Source organism: Mercenaria mercenaria, chromosome 19 (genome assembly GCF_021730395.1).
Source record: "Mercenaria mercenaria strain notata chromosome 19, MADL_Memer_1, whole genome shotgun sequence".
In the NCBI taxonomy this organism is placed as follows: domain Eukaryota; kingdom Metazoa; phylum Mollusca; class Bivalvia; order Venerida; family Veneridae; genus Mercenaria; species Mercenaria mercenaria.
The window spans coordinates 22,026,818-22,051,377 of record NC_069379.1 but is presented as its reverse complement, the minus strand read 5'-3'; the positions used below and the strand labels follow the sequence as shown (position 1 = coordinate 22,051,377).

The following is a 24,560-nucleotide window of genomic DNA, read 5'->3' as shown; positions in this document are numbered from 1 at the left end:
ATTAATGTTGGAAAACCTGTGGCTTACGCAGTCGCTTTCCTTTCTTAAACCAGCTTGTCATTTTCTTGTTACATGTATTTCTTTACACTCTGTATTATGCATTTACATTAGGAATGAAACCTTTAAAAATAGGGGCGGCGAGAAAAAAAGAACAGTGGGTGTAATTACCGGAACAACACTAGTTTTCGCCCTAAGTCGGGAATATAAATTACCTTTTACTGAATGATTAATGATGCGCATTTTTGTATGTTTCCTGTCTATGACATATGACTCTTTTGTTCTCGGTGAATGTTAAAGTTCAAAATATGCGTAATATAAAAACGATTATGGTGCAATACATTAATGTGGGAAGTTAACTTGAATTTCTTTAGGTATCTGCTCTGTCTTCCTCAAAAACATATCAGGCACAGTCACGACTCCGATGGTAGTACCGGAATGAAAAATATATATTTAAAGGATATGCAATCTGGAACTTAGCTATTGTTTTAATAAGATTATTTCATGCGCACGTCATCTAATCTCGAGCGTACGACATCTTCTCTCGTGCGCACGACATCTTATATCGAATACACGACATCTTATCTCGAGCGCAAGACATCTTAGCTCGAGCGCACGACATTTTAGCATTTGGTAATTCGATGGTCTCCTTACAAAACCACAGTGTTAGTTTTGTTCTACAAAACAGAAACACGCTCCCCAAAAGATAAAAATAAAAGTGATTGTAAAAAAAAAAAAAATATTTAAATCTAGCTGATGGCTATGGTGGCGAATTTGTGAAATTTCGTTCTGTCGCAGCGACATAAATAATGATAAACGTCGTTATAGCTCCGAACGTTGCCCTGCCAAATGCCACCCCGCCAAACGTCGTTATGACGCCTCGCCAAACGTCGTCCCGCCGAATGTCGCCCGCCGAACGTCTCCCTGCCAAATATGACCCCGCCGATCGTCGCTCACCGAATTTCCAACAAACGTCGCCCCGTGGAACGTCGCCCCTTTTCGCCTTCCGGGACGACATAATTGTATTAATTTGATTGGAGATAAAAGGCGGTAATAGTTATAATAGAGCTCTTCCATGTAAGAAAGCCATCCAGGTGGCTTCCTGAAGGTCAGCAGCTCTACACAGGTAGGTGCACCAGGGTCTTCATGGTGTCAATCAAATGGCCGTCATTCTCTCGTTAATGCCACCGTTGATATTTCCCTTTTTCGTATATCATTGTAGTAAATAATGAAAGAAATGATTAATTAGAGATGAATATCTTAGTGAATATCAAATGTATGTTTGTAGTTACTCTGAACATTCAACTTAAATTACAGAAGGTTCAAAACCTTCTCGTGATAGAGAACGAAGGCATAGCCATAAATTTGATAACACATTTATATTCCGAAAATGAATAGTAAAAATTGTTTAAGTGTCAGCATGCTGATGTATTCGTCAGGATATCTAACAGATGGTACAGCACAGATTACAGGTATGCCTGCCATATTGTTACTGCTGTAAGGCATCAAACAAATTGTTGTTCATAAACCTGACAGAACCAATTACATAACGCTTGCTCATGCACACATAACTAGGTAAGCCTCATCATGTTAATACGCTTGTGTCTTGAGTTGATGACATAGAAATAATGGAAGGTACAAGAGATGTATCACTTGCATATGACATTTAGAATTTATGTAAAGTGACAGTTTGAAAAAAAATCATCTTATCCGAACGTCCGTCAAGGACGATAATGGTACTGTAAACTCTTTTATCTTGCATACCAGACTATTAATGCTATTAATTCATGGTTTAGCAGTTTACACTTGGAAATAAAATATGCATGTTAAAAGCGTTGTGGGGCCTATACAAACCCAAAATGAAATTATTTAACTACGATTAATCACTTAAACGTCTAAAATGTCTGTTTTCTCCTTTCACTTTATTTAAATTGATCCAGTGTTATTACAGCTTTGTGAAACAACAAAGCAGCTGATAGAATGGTAAACGTTCAAACGTTCCGTCAAAAGCGCAAGCTTCCGGTAATTTAAAATGCTCTTATCTCGAATGACGTAAGACGCATGTAAACAAACGTAGCTAATCGAGCGTTGTGTCACCTTTACGTGACGTCAAAGCTATGTAAACTCATTTGGAATTTATAAACAAATGGGTCATGCGAATTCAGAAGTATTATAAATTTAATGTTAAATCTCCAAATATGTGTCCAATAGCCCTGCATTGTCAATCGAGTGCAGAGGATTAGTTTAAGAAATAGATCTAGTATTTTCCTTAAACCAACGACAAATATATAGAAGAATCTTGACATTCATCTCTGATATTATTTTTGTTCACTCCGTCAAAAATCACATTACTCTGCATAGATCCAACCGATGTCCAAACTGTTTAAGAATGTTCATATGTCACTCGGATTGAAAATTTTACCGAGGAAACAATGTTATCTAGTAAGCCATATATAACAATGTAACCAAGAATGAAAAGCCGTTGATAACAACTTAGAAGCAACCGCCTTCATTGACCGTATTTTGTTGATGTAACTATGCAGTATTTTAAATGCAAGAGGACGAAGTATTTCCTCCTGTCGTGTTTTATTTACTAATTGCATTTAGTTATGGCTCAAAAATGACAGCTGACTTCAATTAATTTTGAAATGTATAAAAGTAAGCACATACGCGAAACATTTGTCGTAACGTTTAACGTTGTTATTTTCTCCTGTAATTAAACTTGTTACACATAGTGTACACTTTGATCTGAATATTAAGCGTCGTTTATCTCTCGGCGTTCACAACCACCTGTCCGTGTACAGCGGGAAACGACGTCACTTTTATGCCCTCCTTACGACCATTGACGTTTATAGTTCGAGACATTAGAAGATTAGACAAAGATGCAATAGCCGTCTGGCTTTGTTTCACATTACTTCAATGTATTTTAGTTGGCCAGACAAATAGAGGATGATCTAAGAAGCCTAAAGCGAACATTGTAACGTTGCGATAAATATATCAAATAAATCTGTTTGAATTCAAGTCAATGCGACGACCTGTTCAGGCCTTCGGGGTGGAGGAAGAATCTGAGGCATCTCCCAACCTATAAACTGAAAAGTAAGAAGTATACATGTAAAGTATACCCTACTGTTAGGACTTTTTCTACATATACACCCCCACACTCTCCATCCCCCACACACCAATAGAAGAAATTGGAAAAAATATATTTTGAATTAAAAGCGATGATCTGGATCGGTAATGTTTAATCATTCCGATCCTTGATGTCCTGGACTTTGAATCATGAGAACAAGGAAATGCACACCAAAATATGTGAATATGATTATGACACTGTATTTTTATTTGATAAATTAATAAAAAAATATGGTAATCTAAAACAGTTTAGATAATGGCAAAATGTTATACTTTACAAAATGCCTACCCTCATTTTTCTTGCACAAAATAAATGTACAATTTCAAGGCTATATACATGTAGCCATTGTTTCAAAAGCTGAACACCTTCAAAAGAATATAACAGACAAATGAAAATATCCTCTTTCGCTGAGCTCAGAATATGTTAATTTGCATTTAAGGCCAAGCAAAAAGGATCCTATCAACCACGAGCATGAAAAGTGTTGAAACTATATGTACATCAAAACAGGAGCCGTATAGTTATAGCACACTCGACTATTTGAAAATATTATAACAGCCTATTTACAGAAGGTATAGTAAGGACGCCAGTACACCTTGTTTAAATTTTCATCAAAATTTCTCAGTGAATAGGGGCATAATTTTTTAAACGTTATGAAAAACCTTTTCTCAGGTATTCCTATAATATTGAAGATTTGTATGCAGTTTCAAGCTTTCGGTTCAGTAGATGCTGAGAAAGCAGCTTTCGCCTAAGTTTCCAAGTTATAATGAACATTATTTTGACACAATATGAGCTTACATTATATAACTTGCAATTTTAGATCCTCTTATAACGCCGAAGTATTGTGTGTTCGGAGCTTAAAAACATTCAACTGTTTATTGCAATATATGCTTCGGATGACAGCAAAAGCTAGATACTATTTGAATCACAGTCGAGATAAAAAAAAGAACGTTGAGAACTTCAATGCCCCCTAAAACATAGCTACTGTGTAATTGGTTGACCACACCTTGAGAAAATTAGAATGTTAACTCCGGTCTGATTTCCAGAGCACGGGAGACAACTTATCAGTGTAATCCTTTTTAACAGATTATTTGTTAGAGTCCTTAACACAGAATAATATATTACTAACGCTCAGTCATAAGGTAGGCAAACACAGGAACTTGTATTCTAAAATAGGTTACAACATGAAATGCTTCTACAATGAACCATTTGAGTATATTTTTTGAAACACAAATGGTCATATTAGAAGATCTTCGCAACATGGTCAGTTATGTGTGTACGACTCTTAAAACATCAAATATCACTATTCTGAAAGCTTGAGGATTGTTTTAGAGGTGAAGGTATACCGCTAGACTCATTTTAAACGGGCTATTAATGTCTTTATTTCCATCGGTGAAAGTTGAACTTTGTCTGTGACATTCAACTCCTTCTTTGTATGTAGCATTGTTAATGAGGTTTCTCTCGCTGATTCTACTTCCATATAGGAAGCATGAAAGATGTTTGAAAGCTGCACCTGAAAATAACGGGCAATATCAGCAAAAATATCAACTATATTCCAAAACAGTAATAAGGAAATTCAAAGAAAGTAATAGATAAACAAAACAGCAACGGGCAAAATTCATATAGAGTCATGGGGTAATAGTTTAAGATAGGCACCATCGTAAGAAGCAGTTCAGCAGTTCTCGATACCAAGCAGATTCTTTTCAAATATAATGTAGATCGTACGCATCCTTCATAATTGTAGCATACACCGCAAGTAACCAACTCTACATTCATGCTGCAGATATACTGCTTATACATTAGGAATAAGGAACCAGCCTACTCACCATTACATTTCTATACCGCACTTTTCCAGCAGTCGTCCTATATTGTTAATAGTAATGCTGTAAATGCACTGCATTCGTGCTGCTTTGACATGAAACACGTAGAGTTGTGTTGCATTATCAGCATATAATGTTAATATACTGTAGCTACTGCTTTGATGTTGCATTTACTTAAAAGCATAATGCTGCAAGCATGCGGCATATTTGCTGCTTCCATCTGCACATAAAAGAATTAAAGTGGGTCAACACTGCATTTATACTGCAATAATACACACAGATATTTTTTGTTGCGGAGGGAGTAAATAAACTGCAATCATGCTTTCTTATCCTAGCATAAAGCAGACATGCTGCAAACAAAGACACCAGCACTTTATAAGATCTTTCACCAATTTACACCCATAAAGGCAAATATTGTAGAAAGTGCACTATTCAAAAATATTTTACCAAAACAGGAGACATTATATTATACATTTATTGTCTCAGATCTAATTTCTATTGAATCCATGTGCTAAATTTGAGATTTTAGATGTGTACCTAGGCGAGAACTGCTACTAAAACCTGCTAAAGGTAAAGGTTTTGGTGGATGTCCGTATGTTCGTTTGTCCGTATGTTCGTCAGTCTGTGACTTGTTTACATCTACAGCTTTGGAGAAACCTAACGTAGTTTAGATATGGGCCAAATCCCACCATAAACTCAGGCGTTGTGATCCTTGATTAATCGAAAATGCCCAATTTGACCAATGTTACGCGCAGTTATTTTGCCCTTTAAGAATGTAATGTTTTGGAAGTTAAGGTTACGGTCAAAATCAGTAATGAACCAGACCTGAATTTGAATTTAATAGGTGAACTACGTATTTGAGAAAGTCCTCTTTGACTGTTTCAAGAATCAGTTGATCGGCTGTACTAGTACCAACTCTTCAAGAACTTGTTCTTAAACTTAACTTCTTGATATAGACATTCTGTTAGAATTAAAGTTCTTTAACTCTTGAAGAACTGGTTTGGGTCTTATAACAAATATCGATATGGCCACGTCTTGAACTTTGCTATCATGGTTTTTGAAATTCTCGCCGGGGATCCTACGGTATATATGTGTACGTTCACTATTTTTCCAGCATATAAGCGGCATATTCCTAGTTTTAAATTCGAAAGGTACTTCATATATGCTGAAGTGCTTCAATCATACTTCCTGCGTTAAAACGTATGCACTGCCGATTTAACAATTCTTTGTTTGCTGGGCAATTTTGCCGTGCCTGTTTGATTTTAATTTCCTGCATAAATTCTTCTTTCAGTAGATATTAAAATTCTAGTTAGTAAGAGCAACAGTTTTACTGTTCTTCAAAGCCAAATCAAGGTTCTGAAATGAAAAATAATAACATATACCATAAATACAGCCGTGAGCAAGATGTCTTACCATGTCACCAATGTATTCACAATTTTCACTGGGGTTTTTAAATGTGCAGTCTAGCCCAGTTCTGTGTAGTATAAGAGTTGTTGTTGTGCTTGATATTTGTTCCTGATTTTCATTATCATATTCATCACCGTCGTAATTTTGCTGCATCGTTCGCAAATTCAGCAGATGTGTATCACATGGTAAGTTCTTCGTAAGTGGCGACACGTTCGACTGTTTTGGATATTTTCCCAAGTATGTTGAACTGGCGGGCATTACAAACACCGGGTGTATCAAGTCAAGCGAAGCCTGTTGTGCCATGCCGGATGGAAATGCCGTTATTTTCTCACTATCCTATATAAAATATTCATTTTTCAGATAAGCAATCAGTTATCCATGTTTAATAGCATTTCCTTTAGAGTGCAAAACAGTCTAGTTGTGTTTGCCCACAGTAAAAAAAAATCAGTTTCGCCTGATGAGAAATGAATGACATTTACGAGCAAAATCTTCGCATAACAAGTGATAGCATGTGTGCTTAAACTAACAAATCATCAAGATTATGGAAGTCATTAAAACTGTTCTAATTCATACTTACGCACTGTTTTGATGCACAATTTTCAATGAGAAGTCTGAACCTACTGGACGTGGCTTTGTTGTCTGTTACACCTATATCAGAAATCGCCGAGAACAAAATTATACAATGAATTTTAAATTTTATAAAGACACTATATATACTGAACAGTCGTGTAAAATACCCTATGATTAACAATAATTATTGCCCTATATAGGGTAAATTCTTGTGAAGAACAGTTGTCGCGAGAAGCCAAGCTAACGGCATTGTCTACAAAAAAAGGTTTCATTTGCAAACTTCCTTTACTTAATATACATATCTTTAATAAGATTTTGCTAACCTTATGTACTGTCAGGAATTACCTTATGTATTGATAGGAACTGAAAACGGAAGCAACTTTCCTATTGTAAAATTTAACGATATCCAGCTGAAATCTATACCTTGGAAAAGACCTCTGTTGTCGTCTTGGTTTAACCGTCTATCCAGCATCACTTCCATAATTCCTAATATGTCGCAAACAATTCCATAATAAAAACAACTATAACTAACATAATGAAACGCATTGCCATGCAATACTCTATGATAAGTTATTTTCTAATATACAATTAGGACTGTATTCAAGTGGTGAAAGTTTGTTAAATGTAGGTAGTCATTAGACAGTAGACTGTGTAATTTCAACAATAATTAATATAATCTCTACTGGAATATCCTTTGAAAGTAAGCGATATAATAAGGAACTCGGGTTGTCTTTACCTAGATAAGAAGCAATTAAAAATAAAACATCTCTCACGATCCCTAGCACTGGTGTAAGTGATCTTTGTGCTAAGATAACGAAGAATGGACTGCAAGATTCAATAGGACCAAAAAACAATAACAGTGCAAGTATTTGAAGTTCCTCACCAGTAAGTTGTCAACATACATCTTCTAAGAATTTCAACTGAATTTAAACAGATACGAATTACCTACCTTGTTCAAGACTTGAGAATCCTAAAGAGTTAGCGGTCAAAATGGAATGTCTGTGATGATTGTCTTGTATAAAAGCCATGGTTGCCATAGGATAAACATTTCCTTGTATTGGTAATTTGTCGTATGTTCTCCGCCTCTGTATCTGGGATGAATATAAAGAATATTCATTATCGAAGTATTCAGGCCACCTGGCAGGACACAACACATCTGATATCATTTGTTTCAAATGATACTGAATCCAAAAACACTACATGGGTAAATGGCCTGAAATACATTATCTGAATAGTGTCGTCTACATCTAAAAAAAACAAACAAACAATCACAGTTGGATAGATACGATATGCTTGATATTTACCTGGAATCCATTAAGGTCAGTATAGAAGGTTCTGTTAATGTTCTTTGTATCTGTTGTTATCCTGAGCGCAAGCTCAAAATTATGTTCTGCACGAATGTCCACAACGTTTTGTATATCTACACAACAGCTTTCTATTCCTGCAGTAAGAATAGCATTATTGGTACTAATTGATACTTTCCGTCTTATAAATCCAACCATGCTCTAAAATTATAAAACTGCAAAACTGCCAGTGGTCAATATCAAAACTGTGCTTAGAAATAAACAAATTGATCATACCTTGGTTTTGCAATCACAAATTGACAGTGAAACACTACAAGTCAATGTCTAAAAGTTTGTGCAATACTTGATATTTTAAGTTAGGTTTAGACCATTTTTTTTGTTTCTACAGTGTAAGATGATTCTTTCAATTGCTTTTAAATTTTTAAAATATGCTGAGCAAGGGACTGACTGAATAAATTCTTGACAGAAAAGGCAGATACTCATTTACTTAAAAAGGGCCTTAAATTGTCCACCTGTCATCTAATTAACAGAATTTGGCATGTGCCATCAGAATAGTTTTGATTAAAATTAGATCAATAGGTTATAGTTGGTCTCAAATGTATTCGCTTTGCATTTATAAGTGAACAAAACCTAGCATTGTTCATATACATGGGAGTAATTAGTACATAACATTTGTTTGAAGTCGATAGGCTTCTCTTTTTGAATGTTCTTTGCGAAAAATCTAAAAAAAAAATATATTTGCATTTGCGAAATAGCTAGTTTGGCAGCAATTGACACGTGTATTAAAATCTTTTAAAAGTAACAATATGCGTGTTTCGTTCCTAATTCTGTGTAAGAATGAAAAATGGCATCAATTTTTTAACTTCAATTCCGTACTTTAAGCTGTTTTACAGTACGATAACGGGCATAATTTCAAATATTAAACGTAATTGTGAACACCGGGTATCTCTCCAGTTCATGAAGTATCTAATTGTCTAATTCAGCAAAGAGGACAGTACTTGCTGAACTTGCAATGAAAGGACATAAAGTTTCTCATTATTATTATGATTACTTGTTATATTATAAAGACTCACCTGTTGTATTATAAAGACTCACGATATGTATCAAGTTTTCCGAGCGTACGTGCACCTGTGATCTAACTGGCCCACGTAAAATGTAGACTTTGGGTTGTTGCTCATTAGCCAATAACTGAAATTGTCAATATCAAAATAATGTCCATTAACAGAAAACAATATGAAAATTATATGTGATATCTATGCCCTACTGCTTACCGCAATGGGGTTAGTAAACATGTCGAGCTTCAACCGGAAGTTACAGTGCATTCATTCATTAGCTTATTATACTGCTTTAACATGTAATGCTTTGAAATTATTGATTTTTGTTGCATAATTCAACCTCCAGGGAAAGCAGTTGTTTGAACATGTATTCACAAAATGCGTAATTTTGGAAAAGTCAGTAATACACTTATCTTTGTTACGTCAGGCTTATAAAATAAACAAGAATTTACCATGAACTAGATGCTGCACAAATTACATTCACACTTTACTAATATTCCAAGGCTATACGGGTTATTGACTACTATTGTCAGAAATTCACTACAATTTCAATTGTAATCTGTCGTCCACTGATAGCATCGTTTATTCTCTATTTCAAAAGCTCCACCTGTATGGGTAGCTCTCTTGGCAATTTGTCTACTAGTCAGCCAATTTAAAACAATACCTATATAGCCTTTCTGAAACTTTATATCGTTTATAATAGCAACTTTTATAATAGTAAAGATTTTATTTTGTAAAAGGGGGAGTAAATCTCCTACTTGATCAAAGATGTTCTATGTCAAGCTCAATATCTCACTTGTGTACATTTCCGCAGAATCATAGGAACCTAGTACGAGTCAAATTTCTCACTGTAATGTAATTTATCATTATGAATAAGCCTGACTGAGACTTGTTTACCTTGGCCGGCCCATCTGGAAGGAAAAGATAGGCTCCACTTTTGACATCATGGTGGGTTTTAGTTCCATACTGCATAAATTCTACTTCCGTCTTGTGCAAGATATCGTCACTTTTTGTTAAAACTGACTAAAATGAAAAAAAAATATATTGAAAGAAATCAAACAGAGTGTATTTCATTTTCTGTTTCTGCTTGTGCTTGAAGTATGAAAATATATATTAAACTTCCACCATTAAAGCTGGAAAGTCGCCATATGACCTATCATGTGTCGGTGCGACGCTAAATCCAAAAAAAATTTAAAAAATAAACTTAAAATGAAAATACATTATCAAATTAAACAAGTTGTCAGATACGTGCGGAGGAAACAAGTCAGTGACGTGTCAGGGAAAGCTGGTTGGGATAACTGAACATTATTACATAACTGACATACTGTTTAAATGTGCCCTTAAAGCCAACACCAGTCAATCAAACCAACAGATATAAAACACTGACCTAGCTTTACCTGTAAAAGACCTGTTTCGCCATTAAATATTGCTTTCATGTGAAGATTTTCCAACACGTACTCTTCACTTCTGCCTTCCAGAAATGAAAAATGACCTCTGTAATGTTTAAACTAAAGATGAACATTTAAAAAAAATATTTTGTCATCATCATCATCATCATTATTATTATCATTATACCACATATATATAGAACCTTTTTAATGTATCTAAACACGATCAAAAGTACTTAAATCAAAATGATTCAGTGATTAGCTGATAGGGCCTATACATTATACTGTTATCTTGAACAAATATTGAGTAAAGTTTATATATACGAAACTTCATTTGATAAAGACGACTGTAAAAGAACAATATCGTAACTTAAATAAATCGTGAAAAATGACATTTTGAACTCTACTTTGTAAACTTTAAAACGTGAACATTGCATACGCCTTGTTCTGTCGAATTCTTTCATCAGATGTTCCTATAGAAACAAATGTTGATCTTTCTTTATCATTGTAAGCAACGTGCTGTACTGTATATAAAACAATCCCGAGACCACTGACACTCACTTCAAATGAAATCTAAAAATCAAATGTGAATCCCTTACAAAAATGGCAGCTTTGAAATATAATCTGCAAAGGTCATGTGACAGTGCAGAAACATATATATATATTGTTAGTCGATTTTGTGATGTATCAGAAAAAAGTATCATTGTTACAAACTGTATTATAGTGTACAGAGTAAAATAATAATATATATTTTCAGTCTGATTCATTGGAACTGTCACCGTTACACCAAAATTAGCACGGTCTGACGGATATGCATTCTGGAAAGTAAAATGATAATAACATGATACAACAGACTTCCTATATCAACGTACGACATATGTATGTAAATGTTCTCCATTTGTCAGGCATGCAAGAAGAGTTTAATTAAGGTTCTGTATTTTACCTGGTAGATTTGTCTTGATATGTCATATTTTCCCATCCAGTACGGCTCCGTTTGAGACTGTATGTGCCGCCCGGCCTGATCTCGTATTGAAACATGTGGACTGTTTACAAAAATGGACACCGTCGCCTTGCTCTCAAATCCGATGGAGTTGTAAAACATGACAGGCCTTAAATAATATTTTATAACAATACATTTTGTATATTAATAGTTACTTACCAAACTGAATTATTGAACAATTATAGAACGTAAGATGATACTCAGATAAGTTCGAAAGCAAGTTTATAATCAACTAGACAATAATTCGGGAATTATTAAAATCATTTTAAAACTAAATCGTAAAACTGATGATTTCTCAAAATGTTTACTGTTTTCAAACTTAATTATATAAGTAGTGGCAGTTCAGAGAGAGGATTTATAAAACATGTGAAACTTTCCTTAATCTAGACATATTTGACGATAACTTTATTTAAACTAAGAATGCATGAACTATACCTTGGATCGCTATATTCCTCGCCAACATTGAGCACGGTTGGTTTCGATATGATTTTTTGTCTGTCCATTGTTTCATCCTAAAATATTCAATAACGTATGTTTTAAGTATATAACTAGTATGAAAACGAACACAGTCTCGTAAAGCAAATAACAATCTATTCGATACTATGGCATACGCCAATGGTCAATGAAATGGGATCTATCTCTTAGGTGATTGGGTCTTAGACTAGCTGTTTGACCTTTGTTGAAACTGCTAAGCTGGTAATATTTATTAATCTGATTATCTGCTTTACTAATTAACAGAGTGTAAATAAATGTATAATGTAAAATAATTAAATAGAATAAAATATTCTAGCGCATGCACCTTAATCAAAACCCCGTCTGCACATATTTACTTGTTACTAGTATTTGATATTTATACATCTATATACACATATTTACGCATACACATATAATATATACACACACATAGACATAGACATATACTTTGAAGTCTGTGGAATTTTATAACAATAGAGATCTTTAATAAGATTTTGGCTTACTTTATGTATTGTCATGAATTACCTTGCCTAAACATTGCCTTGATGATTCGTTTAACAGAAATCTTTGTAATGGACTCAACAATTCCATTCGTCCTAACTTTCTGTAGGTTGTAACTTACATATTTTACTTGCCTTTTGGATAAAGTTTATGTGGATGGCAGATATTTTGAAATAAAAAAAAAACGATTTTGTATGTCTATTCAGTCTATGTTTCAGAACATACATCTGTTCAAACAACTTGACCTACGAAAAGTATATCAATCAAAGACACTTGTTAAGCTTCAATGATGAGCGACTCTCCTTTCTAAAATGTACGTAGGTCAAACTAAGCTCTTGTCCCAAACTATTGCTGCTACTGTTTACCGCAAAACTTTATTACAAACATGGTCTTAGACACTATCAGGGTTTAGCAAAATCATCTTAAAAAGCAGCCAAGTCTATGATCTGGACATACAGTACAAAGACACAAGAAGCATGAGCAGAAGCTGCAAATATGAGGGACCCTGGGCTCTATTTACTTATCCAGGTTTCTTATACTTATCGCAGCCGGAAACCTATAATGCATGACTCTTCCAGGAGACTGTTAGTTATTTTAGTTGGAGGACAGTTAAAAAAAACAACAGTAGCTTCTCTGAATCTTTAGCGTGCAAAGCACCCACATACAGGACTCTTATCCCAATGTTAGTAATGTTAACTGAAGGATCTGGGATTCGAACTTCAACTTCTGTTTTCCTAATCAGACAAGTGTTACCACTGGACAACTACGTACGCTATAATCTAAACTCTTTTGTAAGCTGCAACCCTACGTCTACAGTTTACTTTTACACTGTGGTATTTATATCGGACAATCTATTTGGTTGAAAATAGTACCTACACCAAGCACGTGTTTAGTTACGATTATGGTTTGACGTTTTATGAAACATCTAGAGGGTCTTTATTTATTTGATTGAATCAAACGGCTTAAATGTCTATGCTCATTTACGTTAGAAATAATCAACCAGTTAAAAAGCAAATTATACTTACTGATGGCGATCGAGTAAAAAAATCAACAATTATACCAGTTTTAATATTTAGTGTTAAAGCAGAGGATTTTTAATGTTTAATGGACATTTGTACACTTTTGAAAAACTGACTTATTACATTTTACCTTTGTCAGATAACAATCGCGATTGATTTGTTACGATTATTATTGTAAAACTTTGCCTGATACAAATCTGGTGCCACTAAATCAGACAGAGGAACAATATACGCCGTTACTTTTTTTAAATACTGATCTGTTATTACCAAGTCATACAGTGGAACGGTAGAGTTGTAGAACAGTTTATCATCCATTGTCAAGTAGACGGCAGATTCTCTCATTACAACTTTCATATCTTCCAACGACTCCATAAGTCTGGAAAAAAAGTCGAATCATTGGTACACTATCTATGCTTTGCTTACAAAATTTCAATACGAATGGGAAGATACTGAATACATCTTAGAGAAACGGCTGCCTTTTAAAACTGAGAAGTATTCAACCATTAATTTGAAGTTTCCAAATTGTCCACTTGAAAAAGTGTTAGATATGGTATATAAGAAGATGACTGCTTCGTGTTAGTTTACATGGATTTACCTGTTTGTATAATCGATTACAACATGGTCTTTAGCTGTTCCTGTGATGCCATCATGATGTTGAAATAAGCCCAAATTTCGCCTTGCTGTAATCAGTTTCTTCATCAATCTCCGCAATGGAAGCTTTGTACCTGGTTCACGTCCTGCTTTCGTAGATGCCAAGGTGAACAGAATTTCTGCACCTCTGGAAAGCAATCCGGATAATAAGAGAAAGTTTTGTTATCAATTAGATCTATATAGGCTAGAGAACATTAGGTTACTGTCTGATAAATTTAAATTAATTAGGCGAGTTAAAGAAAATATATTTGGCGAGGCTGCTGCCGAGCCTTATATTTTTTTGTAGACGAGCCTAATAAATTTAAATTTTTCAGACAGTAATCTAATATTCTATTTATCCTATTTGCTCAGAAAATTGGGGAAAAGGTCGTTGGAAAGAGCAACAGCGTGCAGACTTGACGTCATATATATATAACGTTTCAAGTGCCATTCAATTTGCGGGAAAACACTGCAATAACTTGTTTTGTTTCTGAATTAAACTTTTGATATTACCACTTATTTTCTTAGTTAGAACATTTCCAATACAATGATAAAGGTTTATGTGAAAAATTCGGGAAAAAATGTGTTTTCAAAGTTTCCGGCTGAGGTGCCGTAAAAGTGAAAAATAGCAATAACTTTTTTGTGTCTGGATATAAACCTATAATTTGACCACTCATTTTCTAAGTTCAAACATTTCCAGTACGGTTTCAATTCAAATTTTGATAAAATATGTGATTTCAAAAGTTCCCGCAAAAGTGATATTTTGACACTGACTGAATAAAGCAAAGTTTTTTAGGCAGGCCGATTTTGTGCCTATCTTGTATAAGGGTAGGATAAATATATAATTTAAACTGTTATACACTCACAGACTTAAATAATCTGTCAATGTTCTAATTGCGATAACTTTGATAATATTTAAATTACACGACTGAAATTTTCTCAATCACCTTTGTTCCCATATGCTATTTATTCATGAGGGTATTTTTCCATTAAAATGGATTAAATCAACCGTGCACGGTATACTTTATTGTTTTATTTTCAGCGTAGTCTTAACGAAATAAACCGATTATAAATGTCTAGGAGTGTACATGATAAGCACAACACGCATGGTCTTTAACTAACTGTATGTAATATCAACATTTGTTTCAAGCATCCGAATTTCATGTAAAGTGTTACATCATAACATATCAAACGTTATATACAAAATGGTTTTCTAGAAAGAAGTAAAACACCTTTCCTGTGTAATGTTGTATTATTACCTGATATACCTGACCAAAATACAAACCAGATGAATTATGTAACAACAAGAAAATGAATAGTATATGACTTTCTTACAAACTATCCATATACATTTACCTTAAATGGCTTTCCATTTTTCTGTCTAGATTCTTCTGAAACGGTCTTGATGTGAAGTACCCACTCCAATAGTGATCTTCTCTATCCGCATAGGTAAAGAAATCGCCACTCAGTGACTCCAATCCCTTCCTATCTTTTTCAGATGTCATATCACTCTTTTGTTCGTGAGTTAACTCCTCCCGTATGATTTGAAAATAATCTGATAATGTACCAAATTGTACCTGCAACCATCGAATAAATATATAAGCTATCATTTGTATAGAACTTTTACAAATACCTGTTAAAACAGAATGTATGTTGCCAGAATAGCAAATAAATCTACTATATTTTACCGATGGTCATATACCAGTGGTGAGAAAAGCTCAATCTATTGCTATACCAGTGTTGAAAAAGGGCATTCTATGTACATTTACATGTAAAGGCCAAGTCATATGTCACCTTCTTGCAACACACTTGTACATTACAAGAAAGTATATGAGTGACTACATCTACTTGTAGAAATTTAAAGTCATTCCTTTATTTATATTTTTTTAAGTAGTTGTGCTTTAAATTTGATGCCCATTTCATCCACAAATTGGTAGAAAAAATTACCTTGAATAGTACTCCTTTGAAATATGTAAAGATTTCCGTAGTGACTTCCATGGTTTTCTTAGAAATATTCTTTCTATAAAACTGATTTCTCGTGGAAAGTATTAAGAACTATTTCCTTAAAGTTTATTCCGTAATAAATTGATACGGCATATGATATTAAATCTAAAGGACATTTTAGATTAGAATCATATAGTCTATATATTTTAACTCAAAAAGAAACGGGAAAATCGCCCTGTAATTTACAATGTATGGGAAATAGCTGTTTTCTAGGGGACAATGAGCTCATCTTGGAATCATATTGATAGAATAACAAAAATCACGCTTTTTTCAGTTTTCATGATTCATTTGATGCATAGTATTTGTTTAAAACTTCTCTTGCAATACTAGATCTTTTTGCCAAAATATCGTTCCTGGCAATATCAAAATTGCGGCTTTGTTGTGCATTTTGGCTATCTGTAAGATGCAATAACGACTGTATATGAACACTATACCTTTACACCTAAATCTTCATGACTGTTGATATATCTAAATAACTTTAAATAGTTCGAAAACTGGCGGTCCCATTCAGCTGCGGTTGAATATCGAAAGTCGTCTCCAAGAGGAACAAGAACAACATTGCCTTTATATAAAATCGCCTTTTTCTTCCATTGGTCAACAATAGTATTAGATCTAAAATTAAAAAGAAACATGTCAAACATTACTATATAAACTAAATATACTTTTTGTTAATAATGGTATATGAAAACAACAGAAATTGTGGACTTAGATTGAAAGTGATATGCGAACACATTTCGTCCCACTATACGCACCTAAAACGGTGACAGATTATATATCCAGTCCGAAGTCCCTATTTCTGGATTTATTCTATAACAATTTTATCATATGACTACATTATAGAGAGCTTGCACACAGGGTGGTATTGAGGTATAGAATATTCCCAAATTATGCTGTACACGAATAGCTCAACTTGATCTACTATCTCTTAAAGCAGCTGATCATACATGTGTTACTTACCTGCTTCTAAAAAGTAACGGTTACACGCGGTTACCATTATACACTCCATTTTTGACGAAACGGCCGAAGCTATTACACAAATTCAAGTACACTGGAGTTCTACCCGTCGGAATTCCAAGTTGTGCATACCCAGTCAATTAGCGACATTAGACATTTATCTTTCTCTTTAACGCAATTTTATCACACTGGATGTAATTGTGTTTGATCCTGATTTGTCCAAACGTGTGTTTATATATAGGTACCAATTGTTTGTCTTGTGAATCGAATTTCTTGATTTATGCATGTTATTTGATGGATGCCTGATATATGTCCAATATCAATCATTTTAAACTAAAAGTGACAAGCTTTCAATATTAAAATAGGCATTGTTGTGAGGTATTTTCAAAGACATGCACTTACTTAGAAGAGTACGATTTTGGTTGACTAATGGGACGGTCCGTGTCATTCTGCCATGTATGTGACAAAGCCAAATAAGATAATGTAAATATATAACGGATAGTGTAACCAACCTTTCCTTAACGTTTGCATCCGTAATTGCTCGAACCGTTGAATATTTCCACGGACATTGTAGTCTACCAACTGGTTTACGAGCAAAGTCAAACTCACAACACACTGAAGGATCTGGCCCGCATGTATGAGGGATGTCATAGTTGTAATACGGCATTAAATGGCTTAACATATCTGTACTGCCTTTATTGTCTACAAAAAATAAGTCACAGAATCTGCGTAAGACATTTGTACATAGTGTAACCTAGCGAACTAATTTTACAGTGATTATTTTTATCATCATTTAAATTTCTTTTTGCTTTTTCAATTCACATTTTATGTAATGTAATCTTAGTATAGGCCTTACGGTACTCAAGAAACCATTGTCGGAGCCATCTGGTCCCTTGAAAACTGTAGGAGTTATCCTGCCAAGGCCTATATTAGTATTGCACAATATACAACAGTCTGTAAAATTTCAAAGGGACATAATTTTTAAATCAGACAAGGTAAAATCATGTCCTAACAATATGCGCAAGACCACTTCATAATTATACATTTCTATAACTTTGGGCCAAAACCCTTGAAAACTGTAGGAGAAATGTCCGAACAAATATTTGGGACTGACGGACAAGACTATTGTTTTTATTAAATACCATTTCGTCTGATGACTATGACACGAGCAATTTCTCAGCCTAAACAGATTTTTCAAAGTTTTGATTGATAGCATTTTATCTCAGATTTCCAGTGTATTAACAGTTTTGCAAACTACTTGTACTGCAGAAATGTATTGCTGTTGGATTAGTAAATAACAGACATGTATGATAACAATACTCACCCCACACCTGCCTCCACATGAATTCCAGCTGTTAACAATACTCACCCCATACCTGCCTCCACATGAATTCCAGCTGATAACAATACTCACCCCATACCTGCCTCCACATGAATTCCAATTGTTTCGACTTTGACAGATATTTCTTCACAGCATAATGCACTCGTTGCATGACCATACCAGTGAACCCTGACTGACGTAGCAGATAAGCCATTGAAGGTGTATGGCCGAATGGATCTATTGCCCAACCAATAGAGGGCGTCACACCTAAAACACCAAAAATAGTGTATCTCTCTTTCTCTCTTTACTTATTATTATTCGTCTAATTACCTCCCAACACTTAATTGTAAGAGTCTGTGAATGGATCTATTGCCCAGCCAATAGAGGGCGCCACACCTAGCAAAGTCAAAAATAATGTCTCTCTATCTATAACTATCATTTATCTACTTCTCAAATTAAACTTGACCGTACGATTCTGCGTTAAGCAAAATTACTTTTACAGCAATCATAATGTGCCCATATACTAAAAGTAAGATAAGTTGTACATCGCTAAACCAACCGCTTCGGACATAGGTTACCTCTAAAAACGACATTCGCTACCAAAATTGCCTTTAATTTCTGAAAACTGTTATTCCATCGTTCGGAATCCTTCTTGACCTAAGTAAGTTACAAAAGACCACTAGATTAACGAACCCCATCCCCCCCCCACACACACACACAGACACACACTCACCTCCCCCACGGCTGTTATACGAAACATGCCTTTAAGGGGAAGCATTTATGAAAGTGTAAACAAAAGTAAAACTTTTAAAAGTTCATTCTAGGAAAATTAAGAAATGTTCTTGATAATTTCAAAATAAGTTATATACACTGATCTTACTCATTACATATTCTACTATATTCTACTAAATCAATATCTAAACATTGCTTTATGACACATACCAAGTGTTTGATTAAGCCACTGATGTCCTTCTATCAGCTGATCTATCATAGCAAAGTAATGCGTGTTTGCCTCGTCATTCATCACCCATCCTCCTGTGACAATCTCAAAACGGCCTTCATCCAACAACCTGCTTAATTTAGCTAATCATAAATATACTCTAAACAAAATCAATTAGTTAGTGTTACCCCATTTTAAAAAGCATTGGGGAGCCCATTCATTCAAGTACCATTGCTCCCTAATTCCTACACTCAAGTAATATTCAAATTTATTCTATATCTGTTGACAATGAGACAAAAGATAATGGTACGGTTTAATCAATACTGTATCAAGTACTTCTTGCATGGCATTTAACTGCTACTTTCAAAAAGTGCAAATCAATTTGAAATTCAACTACCTTAAGTTTCTACCCATGAAAAACTTGACCATGATATGTATGGATACTCTAATGCTATAGTAAATACTAGTGCTAAGTTTATCCTAATTAAAATTTCTCTCCGATAAGATTGAAATGAAACATTTAGACCTATATCGTTTTCTACAAGAAACTGAAAATATTACCGGTATATAAAATGATCGATCACATTATAATTAATGAAATTATTCATATATTCACTGGTATTTCGAATCAACCTCTCCATGATTGCACTGTGATTCTTACTTAGCAAAAACGTTTTTACACAAAATATTATGTATGTAATAAATTGGTTTATAAATATAACCGTTTAACTCTGCCTCTGTCATGCGCAGTCAGACCATCCCACCACAAATGGAAAAATGATATTTCTGCGTAAATAAAGCGACCTTCCGGGTACTGCTCTAGCTTCACTAACATGTTGTCCAAAATACTCTTCACAAATTTCTTATAATACTCTGTATATGTCATCAACCAACCTGAAATATATTTACATTTCGTGTAAAAAGATCAACTTTCAATCCTTCAAAAATGTTTTCTTGTCAGCAAATTACATTTTCATATCATTTTAAAACAAAAAATCACCTGGGTCCGTATGTGAATGCGGAACAACAACAATTTTCAAAATATTTGTAGAGTTCCAATAGTTGCTAGGATACGTAACTTGCCAGCCCTGTTTCCATACTCCGCCGTCAGGATCGTCAAATGGAAGTTCTTTGTATACTTCGAACATCTGAATATAAGATAGATTTATTAAGAGTCATTTATTAAGAGTCATTGACTGTTTTAATCTGACTGACTTACTCAATACTGAACGGAATGCTATTTTCAGTTAGATGACGCGTTGAATGCCCGGGCACCAGATCTATGATTTTGTCTCCACGGAAACTAGTTTATTGTACCACTACCTTCATAACTGACATATTTACTGTTTTTGACGTTATTCCTTTATTGTGACACTAGCATCGTTGCTTTATTCTATCAGCTATCAGTAATGCTATATTATGTCAGCGAAAACAATATATAACGTTTAACTATATTCCCTGACATCAGTTATTGTATTATTACTAAAATTCAGAATATATAGAGGAAGTATTTACCTGGATGTCAGGTTTAGCCCCTGGTTCCATTTTCAACAAAGGGCACTCATTCTTCTGTGTCTTACTTAATCTTTCTGTGAACTTCGAAAAGAAAATAAATGCTGTAACGATACAGCGGTATCTGTCCGGCGTTAAGGAAAAGGTCAGTTTACACTGTGACCATTTTACTAAGATACAAGACACAGAGTAAAAGTTCAAGATAAGAGTGTGTCTGTTTAACATGGTTCAATATAAAGCATATAAACAAATATTCTAGGTGATGTATAACGCTTTATGGCATTTTATTATACAGACTCTTTAACGTTTCTATTTTTAGGAAGTATACGAAACGTTTTCTGCTAGAACAGCGTAAGCGCATGTTCATTTCATGTTATCACATCTTCAAAATCAATCGGAATACGTTGGCACCCTCGCCCTACTGGGCTCCGGTACTAACCAATCTTTCGGGATTATGCAGATGCACACGACATAAACATGCGTTATCCGCACACTGTCACTTCAAAAAATACAGGTCACTAAAGGAAATGAAATATCTAACCAACCATTAATTTCAGCTAGTGGTTGAACCACTGTACTCAAACGCTTTTTACTATATTTTGTATTAAACAGTATTCCCTGCTTGATGGAAATATGTAACAAAATTTTGATTACTGTCTTCCAATTCATTTTGTGCTCCGAACTATACCTCCTTAACACTGCAATAGAAGTAATATAATTGTATCAAATCATTTTTAAAATTCTTTCAACGTCCCATAAAGCATGAACTAGTGAATTAAGTGACCAATATCTTTTTGTAGTCTCAAGCTAATGTATAGAATCAGTTTTGTTCTTTCTTGTTTACGGACGTTGATTTCCCGCGCTTTGTTTAAATACGCTGCTATAAGAAATAGTTCGACTGATTTTATTTTTATTATTATATCTTTATTTCGGTATGCAAGAAAAAGATTCTGTCACTGGTTATAGGTACAGACGGGAATATCCGGCTCTCGGGTAACTGTTTAGGCGGTAACTCGGTAGGAACCTCGTTACCGCCTAAATAGTTACCCTCGAGGCCGGAAATTCCCATCTGCACCTATAACCAGTGAAAGAATCTTATATGACCAAAACAAAATAACATCAGCGTCGTACTTTATGTAAGAATAGCAATGAATTTTGACAGGTTTTCGCAGGTTCAATAAAAGCAAAACATGTATGTAGACTTTTTTGACATTTTAGAAATGGGTCGAGCTCATAAAATTATTATGAATTTATAGATTCGATATTCTAAACATTTTGAAGTAATATCAACAACGCATTGTTCTAAAATTGTGACAACACTCAAAAATTTATTTTCAGTAATTGTAAATCAAGTGCTGAGTTTAGAAGATCAGTTATAGGCACACCTGATCACTTCGGAGAATGATTGGAAACTTGCCAAAAAAATATAGAGTACGGTGTTCTTTTTTATTGCATGCTGTATTATTTTCCTAGACGCAAAGGTACCAAAATATGCAAAGGCAACCTTAAGTTTTTATTATCGTTTCAAAATTTAGTTTATCTCGATACTAAAACAGATTTAACAAGAATTAGGAACATTAACAAGTCTAAGCAATAAGCCGAAAATGATTTAATTCCATGTTGCCATTTTGGCCGAAAACAAAATATGCCATAAAGTGTATGTTTGGCAGAAAGAATTACAAAATAAGAAACATACGTGTGCATGTAGGCTTGAATTTTGATCCCTGTAATGTGATTGGTGTGAATTTGTCCTAGACCTCTGCCAACTGTTCATCTCTTGTATTACCTGTAACAAATGGAATGAATGATAATATTTTATAAATGTAAGGTTTTATTTGGTATCGGAAATCCCTGTCTGGTATGCAAAAATCAATTATACTGCACAAAGTGAGTCCTCATCGCTCCATTAGCGGCAATAACGACATATAACTTTTAGCCTGCTGGCGGCAAGTGATTCTGCCTTTGCAAACTGCGCAGACCAATATAATCATGCACGTTCGTGCAGACTGATCATGGTCTGCACTGTTCGCTATTCAGTCAGTAAATATTCAATGAAAACACCTTTGAATAATAAATGGTATTGCCAAAACTGAATGATGGACCAGTCCATTTTAGAAATTTAGCAGGATTATGATTTAATCATGTTTAGATAGTAATTATCATATAGCATTTGGTTCGTTTCGATCTGACGACAATCATGACATTTAAAAATATCTCGGCGCAATGTTTTACAAAATTTATGATTCTTACAGGAGTTCTTTGTCACTGTGGCTTTTGATACAATAAATTACATTTATTGTTTAACATTTATTGTTTATACCAGTGTGGCAGAAACAACTGACTATTTCTTGTTTTATATAAAAGACGTTTCCGAATGGTTATGGTTAGTTCCTTTAGTGAATGCCGGTAGCTGACGTTGATATGAAAACAAAACAGGTTTGCAAGAATATTGAACCAGTTCATACATTTTTAATTGCATTTCATTTGAAACCTAAGTATCTCTTGTGTGTATAGTCTGTGAATCGATTTTTTCGGCGACGCCGTCTAAATTCGTTTTCGTTACCTATGCCACGTGACTTCAGTTTGCAAATCAAACTACTTGATAACGCATTATAGATCTAGATAATTTATCAAAATGGAAGATTTATGCAACACTCTGCCTGATTGGACGGGAGTGTCAATTTCTTTCACTCTGTTGATTGTGCTGCGCTGAGTGAAATGTAGAGAATATTTATTATCCTATTGAAGTATTCTACAGACAATAAACTTTTTATAAATGTTTTTAGTTTGAAATTATTTTAATGCCTTCTTGCTTCCCTAGACGTTTAAAAGTTGGTGATTTTTGTATTATTTCTTTATCTGCCGTGTCCGTGGTATTTCCGGACGCGTGCGGAAACGCACGAACTCGCCAGAAGTTTAGCTGCCGATGATACAGAAAATATGATTGTTACAACATAGTATTAAGTGATAATAACAGTGCGGGAATAATTTCAGTTATATTAAGGCGAGCCATAGTTTTTGGGAATTACAAGCTTTCCGCAAAATAAATGTTACAGAGAAAGATGCTGACGTATCATGTCAATAAATAAAAAAATAAGACATGATGCACGTTGCAACTATATATATATTTCTTTCTAAACCATTGTCTCGTATTTTAAAGATTCGTTTAATTATACTTATACCCCTTAGTTTAAGTTTAAACCATAAATATGTTATAAAGAATTTATATAATGCAACATTTGAGTAAATTGTTTTCGGAGCCTCTGAAACAGCCATATTAAAGCGCTTTTCGATAGTTTTTTATTACCAATTAACAGCTTTTTGCAAGTTTATTGCTTATCAACACCTTTTTATTAGGGGATCAGGTCTTTTTATTACACAGACAATAATCTTCTCGGTGACTGCGTAAGAGCATTTTGAAAATTGTAACATGTTTAATGAACGAGACTTAAATACACAATAAATATTTTTTTTATTTTTTTGTTCATTTTTAAGTACAATGTTGTAAGATACATAAGATAATGGGACAGTGATTGA

At 34.2% G+C, this 24,560-nt stretch overlaps 1 protein-coding gene across 1 annotated transcript; it reads right to left on the bottom strand.

Moving 5' to 3' along the window:
• Positions 1 to 3,014: 3,014 nt before the first annotated feature.
• On the bottom strand, positions 3,015 to 20,659 carry LOC123541918 (alpha-mannosidase 2x-like). The gene is made up of 21 exons (XM_053531219.1): positions 20,512 to 20,659; positions 20,234 to 20,405; positions 19,514 to 19,641; positions 18,665 to 18,838; positions 17,763 to 17,952; positions 16,731 to 16,908; positions 15,649 to 15,869; positions 14,258 to 14,440; positions 13,930 to 14,038; positions 12,104 to 12,180; positions 11,612 to 11,777; positions 11,108 to 11,241; positions 10,678 to 10,774; positions 10,178 to 10,303; positions 9,299 to 9,413; positions 8,226 to 8,362; positions 7,871 to 8,012; positions 7,345 to 7,407; positions 6,929 to 6,999; positions 6,358 to 6,687; positions 3,015 to 3,086 (listed from the first exon to the last, which is right to left on the bottom strand). The coding sequence occupies exons 1-21, from the start codon at positions 20,657 to 20,659 to the stop codon at positions 3,015 to 3,017; spliced, it is 3,033 nt and encodes a 1,010-aa protein (XP_053387194.1).
• Positions 20,660 to 24,560: the final 3,901 nt, after the last annotated feature.